The 11,521-nt window shown below is 40.7% G+C and overlaps 1 protein-coding gene across 1 annotated transcript; it reads right to left on the minus strand.

Moving 5' to 3' along the window:
- Positions 1-7,418: 7,418 nt before the first annotated feature.
- On the minus strand, positions 7,419-8,363 carry LOC119864987 (olfactory receptor 52R1-like). Its single transcript, XM_038568843.1, has one exon. It carries the CDS (start codon positions 8,361-8,363, stop codon positions 7,419-7,421), a length of 945 nt encoding a protein of 314 aa, XP_038424771.1.
- Positions 8,364-11,521: the final 3,158 nt, after the last annotated feature.

Consider the following 11,521-nt stretch of genomic DNA (forward strand, 5'->3'; position numbering starts at 1 on the left):
CAATCTCTGCCTTTGTGTTCACATGTTCTCCATGTGTGCATGTCTCCATGTTCAAATTTCTTTTTTGATATACGTTTACTAGTCACATTGGGTTGGGACACACTAAAATGGCCTCATTTGAACTGGGGTACCTTTGTAGAAACCCTATCTGCAAATAAAGCCGTATTCTGAGGTACTCCAACATTATCAACATATTCCACTCAACATGGAATGGTTTTGAAATGGAAGGCACCAGGGGGAGGCACTGAGCAATGATGTTGGAGCCATTCTGGTGAAAACACAAAAGAAAGCAGAGCACTGAGATAGATATGCAGGGACAGAAGGACACAAATGTGAGAGGCATGTATGCCAACTACCATGAGCAGGGCTTCTCCACAGAGCAGCTACATGGCTTGCAGTGTCATAATATATGGTGTTGTAATGACAAATACGTCAAATCCAACCACAAAGAAGACCACCAGAGACCATAGATATGGTCTGGTGTCAGCACTTGCCAGTTTTAGTACAGCCATATGCTCACAGTATGTCTTTGGGGTGATCTGTTTGAGGCAGAAGGGCAACCAGGAGATCATGAAGAAAAGGGGGCTCACACACAGCATGCTTTGTGCTATCACAGTTTTCCCCCAGCTGTGCTGCCAGTTATTGGAAGAAAATGAACACAGTGGAGTAGAAAGGAGATTGGTACATCTAGTACCCAAAAGCACATGGCCACCCCTGAGTGACAGATGACAAAGTATGGACGAAGCCAACCAGCATCGTAGAGGCAGTTATCGTGGTTCATTTTATGGGCTTGCAACCAGTAGAATGGACAACTTCTTAAGTGAGGTAGAAGTAAGAGGCCCTCTGCCATGCAAGCTAGCAGGGTCAGGAAGAAATACATGGCTCATAGAAGTAGTCAGTGCAGGACACATTGGAGAAGTGAGCTATTTTTCACAACAGCCACAGCATAGCTGATATAGAGCAGGACCCAGATCCAGAATTGTGACTCCTCATGCCTTGGAAAGACACAGGACATGGGTGGGAGGCAGTCCCTGGTGGTGGCAGCTGAGGATCACTGCTGTTGGGGAAAGGACCTACCTTCTGAAGGGTTTACCAAGTCATAAACCTGTGCTGTTTTTGAGAAAGCTGGGAACTATGAGAGCTGAGTGATCGGAACATTGTCTTCACAAGAACCCACTTATTATATGTTATAAATATACTTTTTCTCCTAAAGTACACTAAAAAAATGGGTTATATCCAGTTATGCCTGATGGCAGTGTTTATCCATCACAGGCCCAGATTTATAGAATGAAGAACAAACATTTCAAACACTAAATCTCTAAATGGAAATGAGTCACAGTAAATGAAGTGTTGATCCTTATCCTTTCCTACTCATAAAAGTCAATTGCATCTAAAGGAAGAAATCACTTTTTCATAATACCTATGGGCATATCTGAACACTCTGTTCTTTTACAAAGGTTTAGATAAGGTAAATTTGAAAAATCAAGGGGATAAGTAGAAGGAGGGAGGGTGTGATGTTGTGATTTAGAATCAGAAATATATATTTAGTCATTGTCCTCTTTTCTGGCACAGAGCTCCTCAAACTCTTGGAATATCCTAAGTGATAAGAACCATTAAGATGTCTTTTGTTATGGTAATGAGGTAATTTTTGTATGTTACCCAAGGACGGTGGCTGGTTGTCAGGGGAACCAACCTTGTGATAAGAGAGTTAGAACTTTTTTAGTTCAACCCAGATACCCAGCGAAGGGAAAGTGAGGTTGGAGCTTGAAGCAACTTCCAGGTGGCCAATGATTTGATTAATTAATGCATAGGTATATAATGGAGCCTCCATAAAAATCCCAAGAAAAGTTCCTAGAGATTCTGGGTTAGTGATCATGGAGACCCGGGGGGCCTATCCCAATGGAGAGGGCAGAAAAGCTCCATGCCCTTTTCTAATCCCTTGCCCAAAGCATTTCTTCCTTCTGACTGTTCCTGAGTTATATCCTTATAATAAACTGGTAGCTAGTAAGTAAAATGTTTGCCTGTGTTCCCTGAGTTTCCTTTGCAAATTAAACAAGTTAGCCTGTGTTCCCTTAATTTCCTTTGCAAATTAAACTCTTCGAACACAAAGAGTGGGTCATGGGAAGCTCTGATTTATAGCCAGTATATTAGAAGCATACATAGGGAACAATATTGTTCCTGTGATTATTATCAGAGCACTCCTCTTCTGTAGGACTGAACCCTTAAGTTGTGGAATCTCATGCTATCTCTTGAATTGTGCGGTACACTGTGGTGTCCTGAGATTCGCTTGTTGGTATGGTGTACCCCAATACACAATGAGAGTTTGGTCTCTGAATACCATTGTAGAGGGAGAGGGAGAAACAGAGTAAGACACACAGAAAGTAAGAGACCTAACTTCACTTGCCTGGTAGACTGGGGAGACCTCTGGTCCCTGAGGCCTCTGCCTAGCCTATCCTCAGGACTAGGCAGGGGTGAGAATAGGGGGAAGTCCTAGTGTTATTGCAAGAAAAGAATTCAAAGACTGACCAGTCACAGTGGCTGAGTGGTTAAGTGAAGAGTTTATAAAAGAGAGCACACTCTGGAGTTGTGGGATGGGAAACTCAAGGGACAGCTGTGCAACTCAGGGTTTTGGTTTCTGTATTTTATTGACAGTTGGTAACTAGATAGTGGAATATTTATTTCATGAGAAGATTGTTTTATGGGAGCAATGCTTAGTGCCTTTTTCCCTTACTTTGGTCAGGGTCTCTGGCCTTCTTTGTCTTGGGCCTGTCTGGTTTGATCTGGCCTTTTGTGAGGTTTCTAATAGCTGGCCATGATTCACCTTTGCTATTCTCCACATACCCTGTTAAAATGCAATTACTCCAGAACTGAGCACAGACAGCATAGCTCACTCAATTTTGAGTACTACTTAAAATCCAGGAGAAGCTGACCTGATTTGTTAAATGTTTCCTGACCTCTCCTAGTCAGTAGGTCACCTAGAGGTGTGTGCTCTCTCAGAGAAGAGACACACTGTGATGACTCTGACCAACTCACAAATGGGAAGTCCAGTCCCAACTCAAAGCACTCCCTTGACAGGTTTTGGAGATGAATACAGACATGATGGAGTCAGTTACAGAATTTATGTCCTGGACCTAATGCCTTCTGGTTCTTCAGGTTGTAATGAAGGCAATAATCTGTTTTCACTGATTCAGAATATTTGAGGATACTTCTAATCATGACAGAGCTGTATGGCTTGCAGCTCTTAGCAGCAAAACTAAGTAATTAGTTTTCATATTAGAGCTGGAATTATAGCTGTCCAGTGTCCTTCTTTTGGTAATTTGATACTAACTACATTCTCTGCCAGTCTCTCTTGTTCACTATGCTCTCCCATACTTTTAGAGAATGTTTGGTGCAACATAATTGTTCAATAGATATTTCTTGGATAGAAACTTAAAATGTTCCAAATATTTGATATTTGTTAATAAAAAGAAGTGAGTGAGGGAGAAATTGTTATTTATATATCAAATTTACCTTCTTTGACAACAATATCCTTTCAAGTTTCCATGAAAAAATGAAAAAGTCTGGTATCCCACTTGGCATCCCACAATACCTGCACATGCCATCTTGTGGTCAGCAATGGAATTGTTGTGACAATGGTACCAGGCAACTGTAACCATTTAGTCATTCTTTCATGGAAGTAGGTTTTGTTTTGTTTTTCTTTGTTTGTTTGTTTTCTAGTGAGCTAGGGTTGAGTATTGGATAGTGAACACCTGTGCTATGCTTTTATGGAAGTTATATTCAAGTCAGAGGAATAGATGGTGAATAAGTACTTCAATAATTACATATAGTGTTAAGAGAGGGAGGAAATGAAATATTTGCGTTGCGAAAAATTACAGGAGCAAGAACTAGATGAGATAAGGAAGTTAAGAAACATCTCACTGTAAAGGAGGGTACTAATTGAGACCTAAAGGATGTCAAGAGGAATATCATATGCTTTAGAAAATAACAGCTGAGGAAAGAAGGAAGATTTAGAGCAAAGCTGTAGGCAGGTAAGAAGTGGATATGTTTGGAAGAAGGCCAGAAGGGCTGTAGCCAAGGAAAAAGGTAACAATTGGTATGGTAACAATACCTCAGCGAGTGTGTTGAAAACATAGACTAGACTACGCAGCAATAACAGGAAACGACCTACTTCTCATATATGCAACAGCACAGCTGAATCTGAAAAAATGTATACTGAGTGGAAGACACCAGACTCAAAGAATGTACTACTTATTCTGTCATCTATCAAAGTGCTAGTGAGAGAAAAATTAATCTATAGTGAAAGACATCAGATCAGGGTTTGCCTGGTTGGGGTGCAGAAGGGGTTTTGACTCCAGAGAGGCAAGAAAACGTTCATGAAGTGATGGCAATGTTCTAAGTATTAATCGGGCTGGTAGCTACAGAGGCATGCTGTATGTATCAGAGCTCTTCAAAGTGGGTGTTAAACTATTTATATTTTATTGTCACAGTTATGCAGCAACCAAAATGATTCGAAAAAGAAAAAGAGAGCCTCACAATCGGTAACGGATTTGCTGATGTCACAGTCATTACTGGTTTGCTGATAACAGGGTCATGGTCCCTTTACATCTCTAATATTTGGGAATCATGAAAATGCTCCTTCAGAATACCCATTCATTTCTGGGGACACTTTGGCTCTAATAGTTGTTTCTCCTGGGAGAAGCAAACATGGTCCCGATTCCTCTTCAAGCACCTTCATCTAATGTTGGTTTTAGTGACATAGGAGCCTGAGATCTAGAACCTTCTTCACTATTGGCTTTGACAGGAGAATAGTGAAGGAGGATAAAAGGACAAATGCAACAATGGTGATGGATGATTTTTACCTTGCTTATGAGGATGCTATCTTGTGTGTATGCATATGTCCAAATCCGTCAAGATGAATACATTATGTATGTGCAACTTTTTGTATAAGGACACCTCAATAGAGTTGAAAAAATAAGAAAAAAATACAGTTTTCTAAAACAGCTTAAATTTTTAATTTAAAAGAAATTAAATATTAACAAATACTCAAATTTCTAGTGAATTTCTTACTACCTGTAACCATACAATATATCTTCAGAAGACAATCTCCTTTTTCTTTCTTTTCCAAAACTTCTTCATTGTGAACTTTATTGTCAACAGGGAATAGGCCATTTGTGAAAAGAGAGATCAACACTCAGCATCCCTATTCCTCACAGTCAGCAGTCTCAAGGAGTTGTGATTCTGGCAGCACTCTTACATCAGATTTTCAAGCTTTTCTGGAATTTGCTGTATTCATGAGTCCTTCATCTTCTCAGATTACCCCCTCCGTTCCCCTAGGCTTTAGCACTGAGTTAACCTGTTCTGTACACTTTTTGGTGTTGTGTCAGTTACTTTTTCCTCATACTAAAATTAAACTTCCTAAATGAAGGATGTTTTTCAAAAAATACATGAAAGTGCAAAAGGGAAATGGAAATACCACAAATCTCACTACTCTGAGTTGCTATTATTACCATTTAGATGTATTCCCAGAATCTTTTCTATGCAAATTGTTATCAGCATTATGGGCAAATGTTATGTGTCTTTTTTCTTTACCACTATATCTTGATTATCTTTCACATCTATCTTTCACATCACATACTCTAGCAAACACATTAGTTAAATGATACATGATATTCAATTGCTCAATCTTTCTCTGGGTCTTACATATCAATATGTGGACATTTCCCTGTTTTTATAAATGATGAATCTATACGTGTCTTTGAACTTTTTCCATCAATTCTATTTTTATAATGAGATTCCAAGATGGGAAAATATGTACACTTTTTTTGCTGTTTTAGTGGCAAGTTCTAATCTCCTTTTTTTTTATTGAAGTTCAATTTGCCAACATATAGCATATCACCCAGTACTCATCCCATCAAATGCCCCTCTCACTGCCTGGCACCCAGTCACCCCATCCCCCCACCACCTCCCCTTCCATCAACCCTTGTTCGTTTCCCAGAGTTAGGAGTCTCTCATGGTTTGTCACCCTCTCTGATATTTCCCACTCATTTTCTCTCCTTTCCTTTTATTCCCTTTCACTACTTTTTATATTCCCCAAATGAATGAGAACATATAATGTTTGTCCTTCTCCGACTGGCTTACTTCACTCAGCATAATACCCTCCACTTCCATCCACGTCGAAGCAAATGGTGGGTATTTGTCGTTTCTAATGGCTGAGTAATATTCCATTGTATACATAAACCACATCTTCTTTATCCATTCATCTTTCGATAGACACCGAGGCTCCTTCCACCATTTGGCTATTTTGGACATTGCTGCTAGAAACATCGGGGTGCAGGTGTCCTGGCGTTTCACTGCATCTGTGTCTTAGGGGTAAATCCCCAAAAGTGCAATTGCTGGGTCATAGGACAGATGTATTTTTACCTCTTTGAGGAACCTTCACACAGTTTTCCAGAGTGGCTGTACCAGTTCACATTCCCACCAACAGTGCAAGAGGTTTCCTCTTTCTCCGGATCCTCTCCAACATGTGTGGTTTCCTGTCTTGTTAATTTTCCCTTTTCTCACTGGTGTGAGGTGGTATCTCATTGTGGTTTTGATTTGTATTTCCCTGATGGCCAGTGATGTGGAGCATTTTCTCATGTGCTTGTTGGCCGTGTCTATGTCTTCCTCTGTGAGATTTCTCTTCATGTCTTTTGCCCATTTCATGATTGGATTGTTGGTTTCTTTGATGTTGAGTTTAATAAGTTCTTTATAGATCTTGGAAACTAGCTCTTTATCTGATATGTCATTTGCAAATATCGTCTCCCATTCTATAGGTTGTCTTTTAGTTTGGTTGACTGTTTCTTTTGCTGTGCAAAAGCTTCTTATCTTGATGAAGTCCCAATAGTTCATTTTTGCTTTTGTTTCTCTTGTTTTCGTGGATGTATCTTGCAAGAAGTTACTATGGCCGAGTTCAAAAAGGGAGTTGCCTGTGTTCTCCTCTAGGATTTTGATGGAATCTTGTCTCACATTTAGATCTTTCATCCATTTTGAGTTTATCTTTGTGTATGGTGCAAGAGAGTGGTCTAGTCTCATTCTTCTGCACGTGGATGTCCAATTTTCCCAGCATCATTTATTGAAGAGACTGTCTTTATTCCAGTGGATAGTCTTTCCTCCTTTATCAAATATTAGTTGACCATTTTTATTGTGTTTTTGTGATGAACATTTGTCCACTCAGCATTTATGATCAGTCACATGCCTCAGGGAGCTCTTGTTCTGGACATTCTGAAAATTGTTCCTTTTGCTCTGGGGGATCGCTAACCTCTGGGCCTTTTGTTCACAAGATGACTTTGTGCTGATATGCGATGGCCTGGCAAACTTTTTGCATTTATGTTCCCAGATCCGTGGGGCGATGAGGTTGTTGTGATGTGGTGACCCTTGGCTTAGGGATCTTTTCCACAACAACTTTGAATAACCCTGTCCCTGATCTGCTTGGTTCTGACTCCATAGATGATGGGGTTGAGCATGGGAGGTACAAGTAGATAGAAATTGGCGAACATGATATGGACCACTCGGGGCACATGATGTCCAAAGCGGTGGGTGAGGAAAGTAAAGAGGGCTGGAATATAAAAAGCCAAGATGACACAGATATGGGAAGCACATGTGCCAAAAGCCTTGAACTGGGCTTCATCAGAGGGCAACCCCAGAACAGTTCTCAGAATCATCACATAGGATATACTGATGACAATTATATCAAAGCCAACCACAGAGAAGGCCGCAAAGAGCCCATATGCACGGTTTACTCTAGTGTCTGCACACACCAGCTTTAACACAGCCATGTGCTCACAGTATGACTGGGCAATGACGTGGTTGTTGCAGAAGGGCATCCTGGAGACCATAATGCAGAAGGGGCTCACCCATAGCAAACCTCTCATCATCACAACTGCTCCCAGTTTACCCACTACAGTTGGGGTCAGGATAGTAGAGTGGTGGAGTGGGAAGCAGATAGCCACATAACGGTCCAAGGCCATAGCCATGAGCAACCCGGACTCCACGGAGGAAAAGGCATGGATGAAGAACACCTGGATGAGGCAGGCATGGTATTCAATCTCATGAGCATGAAACCAGAGTATAGCCAGCATTTTAGGTTGTGTGGAGGAGGATAGAGCCAGGTCAGTGATAGCCAGCATGGCTAGAAAAAGGTACATGGGCTCATGCAGGGTGTGGTCAGTTCGGATTATATGAAGGGTAATGAAATTTCCAACTATAGCTACTAGATACATGGCACATAGAGGAAAGGCAATCCAAAACTGGTAATTTTCCAGTCCTGGGATCCCAAGTAGGATGAAGAACACAGGATGTGAAGAGCTGTTCCCTGATGCCAGCATCACTCGATGGGTAAATTTTTCTCCTTTGCAAAGGTAATCTACTCTCTGTCATTGATAATAATCAAGTAAGTAATTATTATTTTTAATATTTGAAAGAATCAAACAGTGAAGCATTTGGGATTAATGGAATAATTTCAACTGTTTTAATTAATAATTTTTGAAACAGAAGTGATGATACTCTTTGTCCCTCATTCATATTTATGTCTTCAAAATGGGATTAGAACACACTAGCTGTGTGATTTTCGTGGAACAATCAATATGTTCCTTGAAAGTTTCTGCCAACAGATAACTATTCTGACACTTAAGTCACTAATATTCATTCTTGCTCTTCTATTCTTCAGAACTAACAGATTTGTTTAACCTTCCCATAGATTCTTTTCAGCTTCATTCTTTTCTCTGAAGCTGAAAAGTTAGGCATTTTTTCAGGGTTGGAAGCTAATTTGGAAAACACTTTGTCTTAAAGGCTCATAGTAATAATGTATGTAGTGATGCTGAGTTTGTTCTGACTCTAGGAGTTACCAAGAGAATTTGGGCTGGAGGATAACTGACGATTGTACACCTCTGACTAAGCCTACTGTCCTTAGTGTATGTCCTCCTAGATTAGAGGCAAGCAAACTTTTTTGTTGTTGCTCTTAAAAGTTACATCATACATATTTTAGGCTGTGTAAACTATAGTTGCAAGTAGTGAGCTTAGCCACTGTGGCATGAGAGCAGCCACAGTCAATACAGCAATGTGTGAGTGTGGCTATATGTAAATAAAATTTTATTTATAAAACAAGTCTGCAGGCTGGATTTGGTCTGCAAGCTATAGTTTTCTAATTTCTGTGCTAGATGATAATTTTTATGAGGTGAGCCCTGAGCAGTGCACCATTCCTAGCACCTCTGTGTTGGCACAGAATAGGGATATAATAAAGATTTGTTGAACCAAATAACAAATAAAAGTCATGGTTCAGTAGCAATGGACTTTTTAACTGATGAGCCATATCTTAAAAATATCCTGATATAACTCTCTAAACACTACCTTGATGGCATGCCATTAGACCACTGTATATATTTTTTATACCAAACTCTGCCCTGCTGGCCAGTGAAAGAAATGAAAGTCCTCCTCTGCCTATACTTTCATTACGTGATTGAACCTGTCTAATCCCTCTGGTGACTGTCACTTACATAGGAGTCAATGACACAAAAGTTTACATGGTTCTTACTCAACAGCATTTTACTATGTCATCTTAGTTGACTCCTTTGTATGAGTCTCCTCCATAAGAGAAACACTCAGACAAGAGGAGTATCTTTTCAAATCCCCCTTAACAAATCACCTCTTTTGACTAACAAATGTTTCATCCAACCAGACCTAATGGTTCCTAAAAAAGCTATCTTTGAGATCCCAAATACGTGACATCTTTCTGATTTTCCCTACCTCTATAACATTTTGAGATAAATGGAGTTTAGGCTTTATCAATCTTGCTGTAAATTGGAAAGTTTACTACCCTATCTTGAAAATAGCTATAGGCTTCTTCAAAACAAATACTTCTCTCTAGAATATGGTGAAAATTCAGACATGCATTATCTAAAGTCTACAGCTGAGCTTTACCCCTTCTGTTGGCTTGGTCTTCTAATTGTATGTTCCCTTTGAACCAGAGTCTTCCTATCTAACCTCCCTCTGCCCCCTGTATGTCACCCTCCATTTGTCAGGACATGGTCATGGAGACTCATGGGCACCTGAAAAACTACTTAGACCATCTTCGTTCCTGTACTGGGTGCTGGTGAAGGTGCTGGCTAAACCTACAATTTCTAAGTGCATAATAATCTCTTTAATTAATTGTGGAAGACATTGCTGTTTTTGTAAATACAACACTGTAAGCTTTTACATTTATTGTTTTTAACTCACACCAAGTTTCTGCCCATGAGCCTTAATGGAGAACTCACCTGTTCTCCATATTCTGTTCGGAGTAGTGAGTCTTCATAGGTGGTGAGCTGGGACCCAAGTCTGAAACAGGAGATGGGGGCTCTTGACAGGTGCCTTTCTTTCTTCTCTACACTTATAATACCATGGAATCTGGTATCCTCACTATCAGCAATCCTTTTGCCTTTTTCACCCTCAGGCTTATGAACTCAACATGTGTAGAGTGAAGACTACAAGTCATGTGACTTGGAGAGGGAGTTAACCAATGTTAGATCATTCTCTATAGTGTGTGAGGTTTGCAATAGTATTTCTGAGGGAGGCACAGGTTATCAACTTGCTGCTGGGGGGGGAGGGATGATTCCCGAAAGAGTAGGAAAAGAAGAGCAATATACTTTCCTTTCTTGCCCAATATTCCTTCCCTCTTTCCTTGCTTTTAAATATGTACCTGTCCCTGTCCCTCAGGGGCTAGACGTCTTGTGAGTCCCATATGTAGTGAAAGAAGAAATTAGGTTACCTTTTTTTGGTCTTAAAGCTAGGGTGATCACACATTGCACTTCAGAGTCAATTTTTCTGTTCTCCAAAGTACAGGCTAACTTGTGCAAACTTGGCATAGCTTTTGGTTGAGGAAATACGGTTGCAAGAAGGATGTTCTTACACTGAGGGAGCTCATTTCATCTGTGAGTGTTGGTTTGAGTCCAGTGCTGGTACCACTGGCTCTACTGGACTTCAAGTACTCCTTTCATTAGGTGGAGTTATTTATGTCCATCGTTTTAACCATGTTGCTCAAGCCTGAAAGGGTGGAGGATAAAGTGGACTGAGAGCTTGCCAAGGAATAGTTTCAGAGACATTTAGTCTGTTTTCTCACTTTGGGGTATCTAAAACCAAGGCACAGAGTAATGATGCTGGAGCATGGTTTCAGATACAGTGTCCTTCCTGGAGGGAGTGTGTGTGGAGGCCGCCTTCTTACTTTTCCAGAATTTCCCTGGAGGACACAGTGTGAATAGCAGAACTTCTCTCCATCTCAGAAGGAAATCCATCAGTCAGAGATCTCTGGACCTGGAGCGCCCAGGGAAGCAGGCCATCTGCACAAAGTATTGCCTTGTCTTCCAGCTTCTGGAATCTCCGTGAGTCCTGCTGTTCTCTGGGAAGGGCAGAAGTGACTGGGGCACAGGGAAAGCACTCACCTTGAGCTCTGCTTCACCTCTGACTGGCTCTCTAACTGGTTGAGCATCTCTAACTGGCTCCTGTGATTCAG

This window comes from Canis lupus, chromosome 21, assembly GCF_011100685.1.
Source record: "Canis lupus familiaris isolate Mischka breed German Shepherd chromosome 21, alternate assembly UU_Cfam_GSD_1.0, whole genome shotgun sequence".
Taxonomy (NCBI): domain Eukaryota; kingdom Metazoa; phylum Chordata; class Mammalia; order Carnivora; family Canidae; genus Canis; species Canis lupus.

What these genes read in the sequence shown, in the direction of transcription:
- LOC119864987 (XM_038568843.1), bottom strand. Translation starts at nt 8,363, where the DNA reads ATGCTGGCATCAGGGAACAGCTCTTCACATCCTGTGTTCTTCATCCTA.